Source organism: Humulus lupulus, chromosome 3, assembly GCF_963169125.1.
Source record: "Humulus lupulus chromosome 3, drHumLupu1.1, whole genome shotgun sequence".
Lineage (NCBI taxonomy): Eukaryota > Viridiplantae > Streptophyta > Magnoliopsida > Rosales > Cannabaceae > Humulus > Humulus lupulus.
Window position 1 is genome coordinate 262,115,318 of NC_084795.1, and position 20,844 is coordinate 262,136,161.

At 35.5% G+C, this 20,844-nt stretch overlaps 1 protein-coding gene across 1 annotated transcript; it reads right to left on the reverse strand.

Moving 5' to 3' along the window:
* Positions 1-6,631, reverse strand: LOC133823898 (kinesin-like protein KIN-5C). Its single transcript, XM_062256752.1, has 23 exons — positions 6,344-6,631; positions 6,091-6,220; positions 5,551-5,709; positions 5,106-5,455; positions 4,895-5,033; positions 4,646-4,743; positions 4,413-4,569; positions 4,169-4,238; positions 4,003-4,079; positions 3,773-3,826; positions 3,597-3,677; positions 3,409-3,520; positions 3,224-3,310; positions 2,955-3,130; positions 2,691-2,852; positions 2,443-2,550; positions 1,979-2,137; positions 1,819-1,902; positions 1,525-1,730; positions 1,320-1,421; positions 987-1,096; positions 628-779; positions 1-467 (listed from the first exon to the last, which is right to left on the reverse strand). The coding sequence occupies exons 1-23, from the start codon at positions 6,400-6,402 to the stop codon at positions 270-272; spliced, it is 3,030 nt and encodes a 1,009-aa protein (XP_062112736.1). The 5' UTR covers positions 6,403-6,631; the 3' UTR covers positions 1-269.
* Between the last annotated feature and the right edge of the window lie 14,213 nt (positions 6,632-20,844).

Sequence of the window (20,844 nt, forward strand, 5' to 3'; positions counted from 1 at the left end):
TAATAAAAACTTAAAAAAGGCATTATCCTTAAACAATATACATTCCATTATCCAGCTACAAATTGCCAAAATCCCAAGGTGGGATTTATTGACACCCTCAATAAGAAATACCCATTCCCAGATCCCACCACCCCTCCAGGCTCCATCCATATATTCTTCTGCTACATCTTACAAAACAATAGCACAAGCAAAATAATCAACAGTGTATACACTAATTATACAGATACAGCATGACATAAAGTAAAATGAGCTTTAAATCAATAAAAATCTCAATTGATTTGTGTAAGGGGAGAGCGTGGTATGAGGGACGGTTTCAACTCTTTTCCGTCAAACGATTCATACGAATTGTTTTCCCGAAATTCCTCAACAAGAGAGTCCATCGGCATGGCTCGGAGTGACTCTATTGTCCCTTTGGTTGGAATGTCCTGCTCAGTCCTTACTGGCGTACTTCCAGTAGGCTCATAATCCTGCGCATTAATAAAAATTTAAAACACAAACCAAGTTCACATGATTAAAATCATAGGTTACCACAATGGCTTACCATGTAGAGGATTAATAAAATTAAAAAAAACAAACAAACAAACCAAGTTCACATGATTAAGATCATAGGCTGCCAAAATGGCTTACCATGTACTGGTTGATGAAGGTTTCCCGAGCCTTCTCCTCAATGGTTGTAGCATGACCAGAGTGATCCACCCTGAAAGTTTCCAAGGTACTTGAATGAGCTTTGACTGTCTCCTGGATTCCAGATATAGACTCTCTTTCTTGCTCGGACACACCTGTAGCAAGTTCCAAACCAAAATGTTAATCTCCTCTTCTACAAAGATGTAGTGTGCATAAGAAAAGAACAGCCATGTTGATGGTTATTATTAACTCAACAAAATTTGGAACACCCAATAGAATGATGCTAAGTTAGTACTCAGGAAGCGCACTGGCTATGGGAAATGGACTGATAAGTAGAAACCAATTCAGATCATAAGACTTACTATCGACAGACTGAAGCAGCTCCTCGTTATTCTTTGCTACATCTTGCTCAGCTGCTACCCTTGCAGAATTGATCTCAGCATCATGTTGTTCATTGCCCTCAGAAGCATTCCTTCACCAACAAATTTTCAAATGATAAGTTGAAGGTACATAAAATGGAATATTTTCAAAATTAACTATGTCAAGGGTCTAAAACAGAAGCAATTTTTCTTTCTGAAGCAAGACCAAAATTAAGTACAAATGGCACAGACAGCAGCTTACAAAAATGCAGGAAATGAAGAGGACTCCAGTTTATACATAAAATGAAAAAAAGAGAAAATAAAATTGGCATCCACCTGGTAAATGTCGTAACAGCCGCCACATGCTTTGCTTCCATCTCATTCACAGACTCTTGTGTCATCTTCCATTGCTTGAAAGCAGAATCAGCGGTGCTTACACTAAAGAAAATGAAAGGGGGGGCAACTTAGAATCATGAGATAACATAGATCAGGACTCAAACTGCTAGTATAAAAACAAAGCAAATTACAATACAATACTTACCATTGTTGCAGAAGTACCTCCATACGACAATGCTTTGCAGCAGAGTGTACAGCACCATCTTTGGCATCATTTTCTGCTTGCGTTGAGAATGACTCCCATTTTCGTTTTGCATCATTTGTAATACCTTCCATTGAGGAAACATGACCATCCAAAAATTCCTTGTCTGCAATTGCACCATCTCGTAAACCAACAAGCCTGGCATCCACCTACCGGCAAACAAACATCAGATTGATGATCAGAAAAAGATCGATAGAGCAAAATTGATTGATAAATGTAAAAGCAGGAGAAATAAACCATTTCTTTTTGACGACACATGTGGTTGGTGACCAAGCAAGTAATGTCAGCCATAAGTTTCTCTGCATCAGATTTAGATTGATCCTGCAATTCATAAACTTTGATGTCAGTTACTTCCAGAAAAGACATTCAAAATGCAGTAGATAAAATGGTAGCTGACCTCATAAGCCTTCTGAAACTCGGCAATAGTCTTCATTTTTATTTCACTAACTGCTGAAACGTGAGATTCAAGCCTTTTTCTCTCATCAAAAAGCTTTTGCAGATATCCTTGAGAGTATTCAGATATGTCCTTTATTTGATCAACAGAGGTATTGAATCTCTGAAACATTGTAAATCATAAAGAGCATAAGCACAAATACCCACAGATGTATTTTAAGGACAAGCAGGTATTTAAACTACAAACAGCACAGAAAACTAAAAGGTAAAAGTAAAGTTGCGAAGTCTTAAAAGTTAAATAATTTGTATGTTAACGATCCCCACAAGCAGCTGAAAAGCATTAGAATCATGGCTAAAAGTTTTAATAAATGGATAACCTGACATAGAAAAGCCAACACCAAATGATATGATAATGTGCCTTCAAGTATTGTTATATAAATTTGAAATGTAAAAAGGAAGAACATAAACCTGCCGCAACTCCCTTGCAAAAAGGGCCATCTCGCCCTGCTGTGTTGAAAGAGAACTCTGAAGATCACCAAATATGGAGTCTATTTTACCAGCCTCAGATGCTAGGAACTGAAATACAAACAAATTAATAAAACTTAGGACCAACTATCTGGATGAGAGGAAGGGGAAACAAAGCATAATTTAAAAACGTAGCCTAATTGGTAAAAGAAAGAAGAATCAAACAAGGCACACAAACTGCTTCAACTTACATCTTCAACAGAATGTGCACTAGAAGAAGCCAAAGAAGAAACTTCCTCCAAACCAGCATCAGAGCTCGCCTTGTGCAAACGAACAACATTTTGCATTGCCTCTATGTGAGAAAGATACAAAGCCCTTGAAGATTTAACTTTCTTTTTCAAGTCAATAACAGCCTGAGAGGGAATTAATTCATCATGCACAAGTTCAGGAACAACTACACTAACATCAACCAACTTGAGTTGAATGAGAAAGAGTTGAAGACATTCATATATCACCTTGTCATGTGCATCTAAAAATGTTCGACAAAGTTTGTCAACACACTGAATGTGTCCTTCCTGATTAGACAATGACTTTTCAACATAGTTGCAAAGAGATTTGATTTGCTTCCCAAGCTCTAATTGGTAATTGTTGACCAACGATCTATTATCAGAACTCATCTTGTCCTCTCTATCTGCATATTAATAAATCAATTTATTAGCAAATAAAACAAAAACAAAAAAGACAACTAACATACAAATACAATCACTTGTGGTTAGACGCTAACTGATTTTCTGAAACAACAAAGCATTATCTCCAAGTGCCTTCTCCAAGTCAGATCGTAAAACACATGCTTGATGGGCCAGCGCATTTTCTGAAGAACACATTTGAAAAAACTAATAATTATAAAATTCTTCAACACACCATTAAGAATGAAATCATAAAAAGTTAATAGAAGAGTATGGTGTATACCTGCTTTCTTCTGTTCTGATATAATAAAATCCCTCTCCTTCAGGGAATAATGGCATTTTCTTAATTCTTCCTCCGTGTTAGCAAGCAGTTTAGAGGTTTGATTTAAGTTTTTCTGTGCATTTTATAAACTGATTATTTAGAGTTAACACACAAAAATAAATCATAGGTAACAACTTACTTCAACTCACCTCTGTGCCTTCAAGTTTGCTACTCAAATCATTGCATTGTTGAACCTGGACTTTATACTTATCTTGCAATTCCTCATATTGCTGTTCACAACATTAACATGTAAGAAACATATATTTGAATTTAAGCAAATAGCTAGCCATTACTGTAGCATATAAAATAAATATCAACAACAAACCTTCTGATGGTTTTCTAGAGTAACCCCCATTTGCTCAATTTGGTCAGCCATGGCCTATTTAAGAAACCGGACGTAAGTATTCACTATAGACAATCCAAGAAATTGCATCTGCTTAAAAATATGCTAGAGCATAAACAATATCTAAAGGAGTACAGTAAACTATTTGCCAACAGAAATGCAATTGAAGTACTACAATAGCTTTAAAAAAATGGAAACAACGTAAGCAATACCTTTCTTTCGCTTTCCTCCTGAAAGTATCTTTCTTTCGGGATATAGACACCATTTTTCTCACGTGCAGCATAAACCTCTGAACATAATCAAAACATTCATAAGCAGTAAGACACACAGGATGTGTGGAACAGTTTTGCCTGACAAACTGAATTTTAAGTCTCTCACCTGACTTAAGGCGCTCAATTTCACCATAAAGATCTTTGATAAGTGTTGATTTCATCATTTTTTGGTTAACCTGCAAGCAAAAAAATAATAAAGAAAACTGTTCAGAACTCCGAAAACTAATCATTTGAAACAACAACAAAATTAAAAACTGTTCAAAATCAAACAACTAGAATAAAAATATACATCCGCTGAAAGGACTACCTTAAAAAGATAGCATCAACAAAAAACATGTGCAACAACAAACCTCAGGCTTATTCTTTATATTCTTCGCGCGGTGTGCATAATCCAGTGTGCTCAACGTTTCCTCGAGACAATGGACAGCCGGCGAAACTGTAGCTATGATGCATGTCTTGGTTCTTCCCCCAAGTGAGTCACGAAGTAACCGTGTTAGCTTGCTATCCCTGGGATCCAAAGAACGCAATCTTGAGAATCTAAAAGAAAATTATGGGAAAAAAATCTCAAAAGTACAACCCATACCTATATGGAATATGCCCCAGATGTTCCACCAGAGCATTTATTACCCTTCCTAAAGTCAGTAAACTTTTGTTAATCTCTCCAGCTTCTCTAGCACGCCCCTATCAAAATATCAGCAGCATAATAAAGTTAAAATATAATAAAAAGGAATCAGTTATGACCTCTAGCAGAGCAATTCCTGCAAATATGTGCATAGAACAAGTAAATCATCATGTTACTGTGCAAGTGTAGGTAGGTGTATTAGTACAATACCTCTCGAGCTCCAGAACGAGAAATATTCTCAGATCCTGCCAAATCAACTAGATTCAACTTTCCACACTTGATTAATTCTTCACCTTCTGGTGTAGCTTCTTTAATGTGAATGGTTATGGAAAATAGAGAGTGTGACCGACTGAGATGAAGAAAAAAAACATTTCAAGACAAAGGCATACTTTAAAAGTGCATAATATGAAAGAATAATTACCTCGACTGCTTGTTCAAAAAAGTTTCTGCAGTGCGTCGTTTTGCAGACCCTCTTTCAAGTAAAGTAAAAATTTCATTTGCACTTGTCACAATTTCTTCCTCCAAACCTCTAACAAGAACTCCACCTTTCCCATCCTCCATCAAAGGCAACGCCTTTTTTTGCTTCTCCTCCAACATAACTCTGGAAATCTCTTCAGGGGCAAGTAAATCAGTGATCTCCTCATTATAAAGTTCTAAAAAGGTGACTTTTACACTGTACTCGGCATTCTGGCTCTCAAGGGTATCAAATATCTGCTTAACAGCCCTAGGAATCACCCCAGCCTCAGGAGGCAATTCTCCATTAGGTCCACTCTGTCGCAGGATTTCACAGTATCACTAAAGTAACAAACAACTAATATTTCGATTATTCATAAAAACTACAATGGAAAAAAAAAATTATGTTATACCTTTGCTCTTTTGCATTCACCCTCCATTGTATACGTTTTTCCTGTACCAGTTTGACCATAGGCGAAAATGGTACAATTAAAGCCTTCCAAGACTTCATGTACAATTGGAATCACGGCTTGTTCATAAAGATCTTTCTGCTGAGCAGAGGGGCCAAAAACCTGCACCATATAATTCACAAATAATGAAACTGACCTTAATTCAAATATGGTGAAGTGAACATTGCAGTTAAAACAATATGCAAGTAAGTTGACCCAAATAGCAGCCGTCATTATATAACATGATTCAATATTCAATTATGAGCATTATTTATAACTATAATCTACCGTACAAATAAACAGACTTAAACTTTAATTTCCTAACAAGACATACAATAATTAACATCTTCTTATCCAATAATTACCAAAAAAAATAGTAATATACAAACTTGAAAAGTTACAAACACTGAGAAAAAATAATCTGAAACTGAAACGGGTATCACATATACATTAACTACATCAAAGGGCAAGAGAAACTACTTATGTTCAGCATAAAAGTAAAACCTTATCGAAAGTAAAAACTCTGTCTATGTGCTTCCCCGCAATGCTCTGGGACACAGCCACTTCTCTCATGTAATCATTGCAAGTCACCACTTGCGGCGCATTGCTCCGCAACTCATCTTCGCTGAACGGTCTGTCAAATAAATAGATAATAATTATATAATTTGAAAAAAAAAAGGCTCCCACAAAGCTACCAGCAAACCAAAACTTTTGATTCGAACACTAATGAGAAACCCTAACCCTAAATACACAGTACCTGCAACGAAGAAGGACTTGAACATTGACGCCTTTCTCTTTCTCATGGCGACCTGACATTTTGAATTTTCACGGCGAAAGGAGAGAATCGAAATGAACTTCAAGTGGTATCGATAGAAGCAGATCTGAACCCAGAAATGGTCGAACAAATTTCTCTGAATCTCTCTCTGAGATTCGAAACGTTTCGTTCTCTGAAATGGACTCTCCTTCTCTTTTTCTCTCTCTTCGTCTCTATCTCTCTCCTCAGACACTGAGTTTAGGGAGAGAGCGGGATCGGGCGTGGGATTTGAAATTTTCGGAGCCGCTCTCCCATAAGATATATCAACGGCTTAATCTTAAGTTTAGAATATTCGACGGTACTGATGATCTTAATGTAGTTTGTTCTGAATTTACCTTATTACCCTTATGTTTTGAAGCTGGACGCCTGTGGACTAGCCCAACCCATTATAGGCCTTTCTCCGCCCAAATAAGATGTAAAGCCTAAACTTATGCTGGGGCCTTAGCAAAATGACCCATATTTTAGTGTTCGTTTGTATGTCACTTTTGAAACTTTATAGTAAAATAATTGATAATTCAGGGATAAATAGAGGAAGTGGGAAATTGGATGAGAAATTTGAGTTTATATGCTTGATCCTTAATCGCAAAAATATGCCTTAATTTTGCAAACTTTGAACTATGCCAATAAATCAATTTTAGACAACAACAAAAAAACCCTCACATTTGTTTTCCCTCTCAAAATTATCTCTCTCTCGAAGAACCTCTCTCTTTCTCATCTCCCCTCACTTATTTTCATTTTACTTGCCCAATAAGGCAAATATTCAATTTTGTTTCTTACCGAATAGATTGTTTCACTGCATTTGAATACTTCCCACAAAAGTAAACAACTTCGAATTCTTGCAAGAGAAAATTCATGCTTAAATACCTCATGATCTAATTTAGGTATGTGTGTTAATTTAAATCATAAATATCGTATATATAAATCATGTGTTTTGTTCATAATTTTGTGTTGAATGTGTTATCTTTTCAACTTAACCTTAAATTTAGATTTTGTTACCATTTTCTTAATAAAAAAAATTCAATAAAATTTTATGATTTTCAATACTTTTCAAAGAAACTTCAATGGGAATACAATTGACAAAAGATTTCAATGATCATTGTGAAGACTTTCCGATAGAAATTTTAATGGCATTCGATAACTATTGAATTAAAGTGTTTTTTCTTGCATTCTAAATTCCCTAGTGTTTTACCCATTTTTCGAGTGTCACTACCCATCGGTCCAGATCATGGCTAAGGCCCAGTCACTTTTTACTTTGTCTAATTAGTGGGTCAAACCCAATAACTTAGGTTCACTCAGATGTAATCCTAACTCCTCAATATAAATAAGAGGAGTAAGGACCGAAGAGAAAAATATGAGAAGAAAGGGGCGGCAAATTTTCACAAAGAGAGCTCTCTACATCTTCAATATAGTCAAATAGCTAAAAGGTTAAATACAAATGTAATTCGTGGCTTCCAACATCAATGATAGTGACTAAGTGGATGTATGTCATCATTTTAAGGTTGAACCACCATAAAACTCTCTCTCTCTCTCTCTATCCATTATTTCTAGGACTAGAAACGTCTTATATACTTCATTTAGCTCTCACAAATCTTCTCAATTTTATTTTTTGGGTGTTAGACAAGTTAATGAAAAAACGAGTCAACATTTTGGTGCTTTCATTGAGAACATAAAACAAGGAAATAGACATTAGAGTCACTGAAATTTCCCACCAACGACTAGCTTTTCTAAGCCATCTTTGTTGGGCGATATCTTAGACATATCGCTACAGTGGCTAGCAGATCGGCTCATCAGCCCCCCCACATTGGCGAATAACCTCAGATACGCACATCTGAGGCTAGTCAGATATGGGACCCATTCCCAAAGGTGTGCTCAGGTACTGGAGCCTGCCTAAGGCAAAATGTCACTCCCAAGATCTACAGCATGTTTAGGGTCGCTTGGGATTGTCTAAAAGGAGGAGTTAACCTGGAGCATTCATATTGCTCGGTTCCTCGAGGTCCTCGGAACCTTGAGCATTCATATTGCTTGGTTCCTTGAGGTCCTCGTGTAGAGTCCAAGAACTTTACTTAGCTAGTTAGATAGTAGTATAATAGTAATAGTAGTATTATTGTGTATGAATGTGGATTTATTGGTTCAGACCGGGATTTATTTGGACACTCATAGTAACACTTGTCGATTTTCTAAGTTTAACCTATAGTCTAGGAATATTAATTTTAACCTAAGGTTTGATTAATATGACTGATATTGAGGATAATATTTATTATACTATAAGGTTTAGATAAGACCCAATAAGATAATAGCACATGTCATGTATAGGTTTAATAATGATTAAGTATTTTGAGGAATAAATTAATTAAGGTTAAAATTTGAATATCATAGGGTCAGTCAGCAGCTTTGAAAACGTTAGAGGGCTTAGTCAAGGCTGTTTACTCAATTCAAATTAAGTTAAAAATGTGTAATTTTGTGTTTAAATATTCAGCATATGCCGATATATCGCAGCTATAGGGGGCGATATATCGCAGCACGAAGATACGAAAAACACGAAACGTTGCACGATTGCCTCAAGCATACTGGCCCAGGCGATATATCGCCTACAGGGGGCGATATATCGCCTCCTTCAGTGTGTTTTTGAAAGTTTTCAAAAACGTTCTCATTCAAATCCTTAACCCCTTGATAAGTCCAGCATCTTTCTGAACGAGTCTTCAGCCTCTGCTGAACGATAATTCAAATGATTTTCATTTAAAAAGCCATTATTTTTATTCAAGTTAAATGAAGATCTTTTCATTCCTAAACTCTATAAATAGGACCTAGTAACCAGCCATTTATTCATCTATTACTCTAAGTTCAGAGGCTGCAAGTTGCTAGGTTAGTGTGAGAGTGTAAACACTTGGGTTGGGAATTATAAACTTGATCACTATAAGCTTACCAAACACTTGGGAAGTAAGGTTTTATAGCATTTCGGTTCAAGGTTTAAATTGGTCATAGAAGTACTCAAGGTATCCCAAACTCTAGTCCATTTCTGTATTACTTTCTTTAAAGTTCTCATAGTCTTCTACTCAGTATTCTAACCTTATTCCTATTCTTGGTTAGGAAATCTAAGTTCTTGAGCACAAGGTTTTTGGTAAGTATATTTTGATAGTATAGTTCCTTCATCACTTTCATCCCTGTTCTTCAATGTACTCACCCTATTATAAATGGTTTTTAGGAGTGTTCCAAGGTCCCAAATCAGTTCTCATATCCCGGTTATTTTTGGTAAGGAAAATAGGATAGGATTTATGTGTTATATGATTGTATATGTTATCTTATGATTTTATGTTATGTAATATGCTATGCTAAGTATATTTGTAGACTTGGGCATATGACCTGTACAACTAACAAGCCCCAAATAGATTATGGGCATTTGACTTGCTTAGCTAGCAAGCCTCACTAATCTAATGGACATATGACTTGTTTAGTTTATGGGACCCCAAGTAATAATGGTCAATATAGTATGTATGTGACATAAGTGTTATGATATGTTTTATGTTACATTATGAATTTTATGTATATGGTTATATGTTAGATTTTCCTTGTTGGGCATTAAGCTCACTCCTTTTATGTTTATATGTGCAGGAAAGTAACTTTGGTGGCGGTAAAGGTTCTTGGAAGCTTTGGGGTTGTGTATTGAGGCGGAATGGATTCAAAGAGCCGAGAGTTTCGATTCGAGGATGAAGTCTTTACTTATGTTTTTATGTGTATTTTTCCGTACTTATTTATGTAATCTCTTTTAATTACAATTATGTTATGTTTTGATTTTAAAACAATGGGATCCCATATCCTAACTTAAATTTTATGTAAGTTTAACCTTTATTTTTACAAGTTTTTAATAAAGTTATGATCTTTTCACTTGTAAGTTCTATTAAGGATTAGGGTCTATGTGTAGTTTTCATTAATGGTCCAAAGTCTAGAGTAGTTGGGTCATTACACCTCGGAACTTGGAGCATTCATATTGCTCGGTTCCTCGAGATCAACGGAACCTTGAGCATTCATATTGCTCAGTTCCTCGAGATCCTCTGAACCCTTAGCATTCATTTGGCATGGTTCCTAGAGTTCCTCGGAACCTCTAAGCATTCATATTGCTCGGTTCCTTGAGGCCCTCGGAACCTGGAGCATTCATATTGCTCGATTCCTCGAGACCAACGGAACCTTGAGCATTCATATTGCTCAGTTCCTCGAGATCATCGAAACCTTGAGCATTCATTTTTCTCGGTTCCTCGAGATCCTCTGAACCTTTAGCATTCATTTGGCATGGTTCCTAGAGTTCCTCAGAACTTGGAGCATTCATATTGCTCAGTTCCTCGAGATCCTCGAAACCTTGAGCATTCATTTTGCTCGGTTCCTCGAGGTCCTCGGAACCTTGAGCATTCATTTGGCATGGTTCCTAGAGTTCCTCGAAACCTTTGAGCATTCATATTGCTCAGTTCCTTGAGGTCCTCAAAACCTGGTGCGTTCATATTGCTTGGTTCCTTGAGGTCCTTAGAACCTGGAGCATACATATTGCTCAGTTCCTCGAGATCCTCGAAACCGTGAGCATTCATTTTGCTTGGTTCCTTGATGTCCTCGGAACCCTGAGCATTCATTTGGCTCTGTTCCTTGAGGTCCTCGGAACGTGGAGCATTCATATTGCTTGGTTCCTCTATTGGGGTTTTATGCCTTAATTAAAACTCAATTTCTTTGTAATCTCATTTATTATCAATAAAATAATAGAAATTATTTGTTGACTTTGTCAATCACTTTGCTCACGTGTTTTATTTTCATGATTATTTGTTTAATATAAACTTTTATTAAATCTTGAGCACATGGCTAATCGTATTTATAGTGACATAATCACAGTGGAATATAAATATGATTATATGTTCAAAATAAGTTAGTCCTAAGATTAGTCGGTGCACAAAATTTACATTGACTTGCCAATCGACGATATGATCTACTTACACATTGTGGTGTTATGTTCTTTCCAGAACATTAGCAAAGTAGATAAGATCGGATGTATTTGTTACATTGGACAGGACCGATATTGACAATTGATAGGATAAGTAAACATACTGTTATTATTTATTTTAGTCATATCATATAGTTTACCATAGGTCAATTCAATCTCAATTCTGAGTGATTAGTATTCTAACTGATTCTATTATTTGAGTTCTTTGGCTTGTTCGTTACCATCTTACCCTACGGACTAGCCCATACTTACATCTTGGGAACTCGGTGGTATAATTGAGTGTGAGTGTTAATCATAGATATGAACATCTATAAATTCTAATGAATAAGTGAAACGATTGTTTCCTTTTAGTTTGGTTCAATGTGTTAAATGATAGAGAACTCTTTCAGTAATTAATATTAGTTTACTGAAATATCATTTACAAGGAACTAAGTGTTTTAAGGATAAAATACAATGAGGGGTAAAACAATATTTTAGTCTCATCTCATTGTAGACCGTCTATAGAGGATTAAGTGACAATTATAGTTGTAACAATGGATAATTAATAGCGTATCTATATTTGTTATAGAGCATTCTATGAATTCAATAGTGCAATTCCGAGTCTTTAGTGGAGTCACGAGGAATTAATAAGTTAGTAAATTTATTTGTTAGATTTATGATAACTTATTGGAGCTTGATTTCGTAGGCCCATTGTAACGCCCTGCTAATTAGGGTCAGTTACCAAGTGTGTTTAAAACCAGTGCTGGACTTGCTAAAATTTTGGTAAAGTCATAACCATTTCATTAAACCCAAAAACATTCTCTTTACACGGGATCCCAGAAACATTAGTTTAAAAACTAGTTACAACATCCACGTTACATAGTAAACCGACCTAGGCAGCAAAAGTTGGGTTTGACTCTAGTTTCCTCGAGTATCTCGGTCGTGGTGGTCGAACGGACTGCATATGTATATGTCACTGCTAACGCCCTCTTACTCATGGCTGGCTGAGCTTCTCTTTACCTTTACCCGCACCACAAAGTACCCGTGAGCCAAAAGATTCAGCAAGAAAACATATTAAACAATTCACAGGGTAATATATCTGCCAAATAGTAATAACTGAATCTGGTGTACTCATTATACAAATCAACAACCATAGAGTCGCACAAGTGCATGTCGCGCTTTCTTTCAATTAGTTTGGCATCCGAGCCAGTCAAGTTCGTGTTGCACTCCCAGGGTGGCCTAGCCATAGTGGCCCGCACTCCACGTGCATAATGCCAATCTCGGCTTATAAGCTGAGTCCTACTGATCCTCGACTCATAAGTTGAGCCTCACAAGCCCCCGACTTATAAATCCAAGCTTTAAGACTCTCGGCTTATAAGACGAGTCTCTCAAAATCCAATGTACCTGTGGCTAATAAGTCAATCTCCAACTAACATCCTAATAATCCACTAGTTTATAAACTGAGCTCTCTAGTCACAACATACAATTACATATATCATTTATCATACATACATACAGATACAATGTATTATAATACACTCAAATAACATACATAGGCATAATCATAATCATGCGCATTTCAGTGTGCTTAACTAGACACTCACAAACATAATTATAATCATGCTCATTAGCAGGGCCAAAGCCTTAATCATGTCTATATTTAACCATCGAGCCAAGCTCTAATCACACATTCACATACTGGGTGCAGTTTTCTTACCTTTGGTCCAAATGCAAGTTACTAACGACGACCCTTGAGTATGATCCCTGATCTGAGCCCTTAGCGTTGACCTAGCCACAACCATAATAAGGAATTCCATCAACAACAAGTGAATAAAAGCTTCCAGACTGAGTCTTAGCCTCCAGGACGTCGAATTCCACCCAACACGGAAGTAGAATTGATCTTGAGCCCAAAAGGTTAAGTTCTCGAACTCAAAACCTTCTCAGGCCAAAAATCCCCTTAAGGACCGCGACCCCATGCTCCCATGTCGTGGCCCCCCTCTAATCAGATGTTCAGCCTTCCCAGCCATCAGACACGCGCCGTGGCCTGCCCTTGCCACAGAGCCTAACCTAGCTCCTTTTTACTCTAGAGGGTCACAACACACCAAGAATAGAGCCGCAGCCCAGCCCTTCGAACCCATAATTTCTGGGTTTTATCCTTAACTGAACCCAAACACAATCACCCCAAATAAAGCTTAACCCTCAATTCAACTTCCCTAATCAGTATAACTTCCTTCCAACAACAAAACTTAACTAATACTTGACCAAGAACTCACCAAGAATCCCAAACTTCACTCTCCCAACTCACATACATGCAAACACCAAAGCTCTCAATGAAGCAACAGAATTATCACGAAGAATTCAAATTAAAACCCTTACCTCAACGGTATGATTCAAGCTTTAATCTGCTCCCAAAAAATCCCTAACTTCAAGCCTCACTTCCAAGTCAACTTCCTTTCAATTTGACTCAACCCACCCAAGCTCCAAGAGATAGAGAATAAAATGAGAGAGAGAAGGAGTGAGCTGCTGAGAATTTTATTTCCTTTAGTTTCCTAAACCATCTAAGAAGTTCCCAGCCCACCAAATCACATATTTGGGCCAGAAATGACCAAACTGCCCATTTGCCCTTAGCCTACTCATCACATGCCCCCAAGGGAAACTTTGTCATTGTCTCATACCCCGCTAATCATAATTTATGCCCTATGATTCCCATTACTTCCAATATCCTCACATGATTACCAAATAATTTCCCATTACCCGCTAAATCCCGGTAATGCACTAAACTACTAAAATACCCCTAAGTTCACCCCAAGCCGGGTATTAAACCCCGTTGTGACTTTTCCGCTAGCTTGCTCATTAGGATTGCCTCGCGTCAAGTAACCTAAATATATCCACATAATAATGTGGTCTCAATCACACAGACTCAAATTTACAATTATACCCTCAGCGGGTCAAATTACAAAAATGCCCCTCTTATAAGATACGGGCCCACATACGCACATTTAACATTTCTAACACACAAAGATAATTGTATTATAATATAATTCACATTATAACATGTTCATTCCATATTAACACATAATTAACACACTTATTGCCTCCCGGCCCCCTAATCCAGGCACTAAACCATATTATGGAATTTGGGATGTTACACCCATGGTCCCCGTTGTACCTTGGATAAAATCATCTAGATAGTCTCAATTAATTGATTTAATTATCAATTAAAATTATCAAAGTTGACCAGGTCAATTTTGGATAGTTTCACAAAGTTATGTAATTTTGAGAAGAAAAGAGAAATTATGACAAATTTATTAATTAAGATAAATTAGTATCTAAATTAATAAGTAAGTTTAAATCAAGGTTCAAATTATAAATAATTAATTTGATATAGGATTTAAATAATTAAATCAATAGAAAATAATACATGCCTTGATTTTAAGTCTAACAGGCTTATAATCAAATGAGAAATTTCACGAGCCTATAGCCCATGATAATTTCGACCTAGGACTGTTAATTGGCTATTATTTTATTGATTTTTTAATTAAATAAATGACATAAATGAGTATATAAAAGGAATGTTAAGAGAGAGTTGAAAACACAAGTTCAGAAGTAAAAAACACAAGTTTCTGATAGTTTTTTAGATTATCTCTAAACATAAGTCATTTCTAAGCCTCAATTTTTCTCTTCTATTCTTCTTCTCTCTGTATCTATCTCATGTGTTGAGAATTTCCCACTATAGTCTAGGTGATTCCAATGATACTTTGGAAGATTGTGAAGAAAATTGAAGATCGGTTCAGTTTCTTGGTAATACTCTGCGACAGAAAGGGTACAAGGGTTAGAGAAACTGAAGGAATGACTCATTCATTCCGTTGCGTATAATGTAAGTATTCTTATCATTATTTCTCTTTGAATGTAATTTTAGAAACATGTTCGAGGTTGTCTCATATTAACTTGTTTAATATTAGATCTACATGAAAATAAATAAAAAATCCTATATAAGTTTTCCCAATAATTGGTATGAGAGCCTTTGGTAATTTTTATTTTCATGCATGAGCATGTTAAAAATTGAATTATTTGATGTTTTGAATAATTAGATGGATTTTCATGTTTTTATGATGCATATTGATTTTATGTGATTATTAGCAATTTTTAGGTTATTTTGTTGTGTTTTCTATGCCATTAATTTTTTATATATGTTTTATTTTGTGTAAAACATGTTAAAAATTAAACGTCCTTGGTTTGAAAAATTGCACAAAAAAGTTTCTGGAAATTTTTTGGCCTAGCTGTCATTGCGTGTGCGCACCCGCGCGCGCCACCCGCACGCCCGCGCACGCGCCTCCTCGGCAGTTAGAAGACCTCGCGCATGCGCGCACATAGTGAATGGTACCCGTCTCGAGTACTGTTCATCTGATTTATTTATTTATTTTTAAATTAAAGAAATTAAATTGTGAAAATTAATTATTTATCATCAAAGTCAAAAATATCATATTTGTTTTTGTATTTAAAAATATATTTTTTTAAATAAGATATTTTTGTTAGTTGAGATTTAAATAATTAGATATTTTTACAAAGATTCAAATTCAAATTTAAAGATACACTAACAACTTAATTTTAAATATTTGAATATATTAAAATATTAGAATTAAGATATCATATATTTAAGATATTTTCTTTTAAATACTTGTTATTTTTATTTGAAAATATAAATATCTGTTTATTCTATAGTTTTTAATATTTAAATTATTTGAAATTTGAAATTTGTTAGTTAGATATTTTTATGGATATTTGAATTTTTTTAACTATTTTGAGATATTTTAGGGTTGTTATAACTATTAATATTTTTTTTTGTTAAAATATTTGCTTATAGTTGTAACAACATAAGATATTTTTTAAAAACAGTTAAGATATTGATTTAAAAATTTTAAATTAGTTAAATTTTGAAATATATCATTTTTTCAACCAATTAATAAAATATTTTTTAATAAATGGGATTTAAATTAACTTTGGTTAATTGTTGATAAATCATATTTAAATTAAATTAATAGTTTTCAAATTAACCTAAACCAAGTTGATTGTTGATAAATGAAATTTAAATTAACTATTGTTAATTGTTGATAAATTTAATTTAAATTGACTTATTTTTATAAAAATTTAATTAATTCAATTTTTTTGATAAATTCTAGATAATTAATTGTGGTATTTTTGCAAATTAAATAAATTGTGGTATTTTTGCATAAATTCACAGACTTGCTCATATAGTAACATGATTAGGCCTATCCAATTATAACATGTCTGCACTATATGTGGTATTTTTGCAATTGGGCTTAGATGCATATAGTGGCCCATATGTTTGTTAGATATATGGTTTTTGCCAAATAAAATATTCATAAAATGATAGGTTTTATTTGGGTCCATTAGAAAATGTAAAGTTTAAATTCATCTCTTGTGGGTGATTCCACTTGTGAAAGCTCATTTGTTTTGCATGACTACAGTGGGTCTAATCAATTAATAAATCGAATGTTTAAATTCGTGTCTTTTGGACCTTGTACTTTGTAGTGGGAACGACATACTGGACTCAGTCATCCTCCATAAAAGCCCAATTGTTAAGGCTCATTTACCTGAGTTGGACTTAATTGTATAAGTTCATTATATTAGTTAAACATAAATATTGTTTAGCAACAAATTAGTTCTAAATTAATTGAATTTGTTTCAATGTGACACTTTAAAATTAATAGGAAATTATAGGACTTTGGTTTTGAAAATTTAATCATTTCAATTTTTTGGAGAACCATAGTCATTAATTTTCTAAAAATAAATAATAAAAATACTATTTTAATTTTGTAATGAGCTTATTTTAAGAATTATATTCGATCTCCACCGTTGGTTTAACAACGTGAATAACTTTATGGGGCCTCGAGACGCTTTGATTCGTCCCCCTACGGAAGGTGTTCATTAGTTATTTTGACAATGTTAGATTTAGAAAGATAGATAATTATATGTCAAATTCTACTAGACTCACCCCTACGGTGACTACTAGGACTAAATCTATTGATTATCGAAACTGTGGGTCTAGCTCATAAAATAAGATATTTTGTTTTCTTATTTTGATCGAATAGTAGGTTGTTAATAATGGTGTCCATTATTAAATAAGTTTACAACTTTATTTAACTAGTGGTATTTTTGACTCTCGTCAACCGGGACAAGGATATCATAGATTAGTTAAAAACCTAAAGAAATAGAGATATGATTATTTTGGTATTTTTTCTCATATCTTACATATTTTTTATATATGTTGTGCTATTTCTTGAAATTTGTGTGAATAGGAGTTTTATTGAGCAAATGTGATTGATTTCTATTTTATTGAAAATTTGTAGTATAATTATGGTTGTGTCTACTCCCATCCTTTCTCAACTTTCGATGGAGAAACTCACTGAAAAAAACTTCCTTAAATGAAAGCTGTTGATCACGATTTTGGCCAATGACGAGTAGACATCAAAACAACAATAAACCTTCAAGAGAAAAAATAACACTGATCATTTTTATAGTGGTTCAGCCCCAATATGTTGGTAATAGCCTAATCCACTTAAAGTTATGATTTATGGATCTACACTCAAGATCAGATTAACCTGTGTCAACTGAGTTTCTTAAATGTAAATGAAAATAATACAATATTTCTCTCGGAATACAAATACTCTCTCAAGAAAATCAGAATTCGAATCCTCTCAATGATGCCATGAGCTTGTATTTATAGGCCCAGGATCGTACAAACCGAAATCCCTCATAATCGGGATATTACTGTTATTCTCACAATATTTAATTAATAATAAAATTTAAAATACAACAATATGCGATTTCTTTGGGATAATCTGAGAGATTCCTGCGTGGGTACGACTAATTCTAGCCGAAGCCGTTACTGGAATTTCGCTGCATAATGATGATCTGTCTAGTCGACCAACTTCACTCCTTGAAGAAAGACTGGTCGGCCAAAGCACTTGACTGGTTGGCCAAAACACTCGACTGGTTGGCCAAAACATATGATCGGTCGGCTACACACTTCACTGGTCGACCAAGACAGATGACTGGTCAATCAAAAATCTTTACCGGTCGGACAGAAATTCTACCAAACCAGATAAACAATTTCCATGTCAGTAATATCACCAGATTAATCTAAAACCTTTGACCCAGCCATTTCTTGCCACTTGTCACTTTTATTGCCACGTCACCATTTTCAAATTTTGGGGATAACAGAAGCAGAACATCAACATTGTTTTGATTGGTAACAACTCCAAGTTTGTCATGACTGAGGAATCTCGAGAAGTTCCAACTGAAGGAGCTACCAAGTCTGTGAGGGATAAGTGTGAGCGTTGGCAGGCGGCTAACAATAAGGTGCAGTGCTACATGTTGACTAGTATGGTCAAGACAAAGATGGAGAATGTCGAGATGACCTACGAAATCATGGATCAGCTCCAAGACATGTTTGGTGCCAAGTCAGCGCATACCGTTTTGAGGCCACCAAGAAATATGCCAATGCTCGGATGGCACCTTCTCAACATGCCCGTGATCATCTGATCAAAATGACAAACTACTTTTCAGGAAGCTGAACTGCACGGAGCAACAATAGATGAGGAAACTCAAGTTGGCTTAATCCTCAATAGTCTCTCTCCAGCTTTCCTACTGTTCACCACCAAATATGAGTTGAATAAACTCAACTATGGTCTGACGCAGCTCATGAACGAGCTTCAGACTTTTGAGTCTATCATGAGTGGACCGAGTAAGGGAGGAGAAAAGAAGACAACTACTACTACTGTTGCTGATCCAGCTAAGGCTAAAGCTAACCAAGCTTCGTCTTCGAAAGCTGGAAACAAGAGGAAAGGTGGACAAAACAACAACCCCAAGCCTGCAAAGGTTGCAAAGATGAGTGCACAACCAAATGCATAGATGCCTAAGGGGAATAACAAGAAAAATAAGAAAGGTAAAGGTAAGTGTTTCAATGCAAAGAGAATGGACATTGGAAACAGGATTGCCCCAAGTTTCTAGCAGATAAAAACAAAGGTAATGATTGTAGTTCATTTATCTTAGAAACATGTGTTTTAGAGAATGATAAATTCATTTGGATTATTGATTCTAGATCAAACTCTTTACAGCTTCTTGAATCGTGGGAGGAAGTGAACGAAGACAACTTAAAGCTTAGAGTTGGGAACGGAGCATTCGTTGCGGTCCAAGCTAGAGGAAGAGCTCGTCTGAATTTCAGAAATAAAATTTTAATTTTAAATGATGTATTTTTTATTCTGGATTTTAGTAGAAATTTAATTTCAGTATCCATGTTGCAATTAGAACGATTTGTTATGACTTTCACAAGTTCTAATATATCTATTTCTTTCAATGGATCACAATTGTGTATTGCATGTTTGGAAAACAAGATTTATATTCTACGACCTAACGAACCCCTCGCTCTTAACAATGATTTATTCAAAGTAGCTAAACCTAGGACCAATAAACGTCAAAAGACCGATAATGATAATATGACGTATTTATGGCACTTAAGACCAGGTCACATTGGCTATGATAGGATTCAAAGACTTACAAAGGACGAACCTTTGAGGGAACTCACCTTAGGTGAATTACCTGTCTGTGAATCTTTTCTAGAAGGCAAACTGGCCAAGCATCCATTCTGTGCAAAGGGTGATAGGGCCAAATAACCACTTGGACTTGTTCATTAAGATGTTTGTGGACCTTTGAATATACAAGCTAAGGGTGGCTTTGAATATTTCGTCACTTTCATTGACAATTACTCTGGATACTCATGTCTTTACCTAATGCATAGGAAATCAGAAACATTTTCAAAGTTTCAAGAATTCCTAGCAATGGCTTAGAACCAATCAGGTAAAACGTTAAAGATCTTGCGATCTGATAGGGGTGGAGAATATTTGGATATACAGTTCAAAGATCATTTAATTAAACTTGGGATTTTATCCCAACTTACTACCCCAGGTACTCCGCAACAAAATGGTGTGGCGGAACGCTGGAACAGAACTTTATTGAAAATGGTTAGATGCATGCTTAGTTACTCATCTCTACCAACTTTGTTCTGGGGACATGCAATTGAAACTGCGAACGACATTCTTAATGTCATGCCATCTAAATCAATCTCCAAAACACCTTTAGAACGCTGGAATGGTCGTGAACCTAGTTTATGCCATTATAGAATCTGGGGGTGTCCCGCTCACGTCCTGAGGAAAAAGGAAGGAAAGCTAGAACCGCGAACTGAAGTTTGCATGTTTGTTGGCTATCCTAAAGGTACTCGGGGTGGACAGTCATTCAGAAAAGAAAGTGTTTACTTCTACCAATGCTACTTTTTTGGAAAATGACTATGTCCAGAACTTTAAACCTCGCAGCAAAGTAGTTTTAAAGGAGCTGGTTAAAGAATTGACTCCAACCAATGTTCCATCGTCATCAACGCAAGTTAATGGTGAAATTCCCACTCTTCACG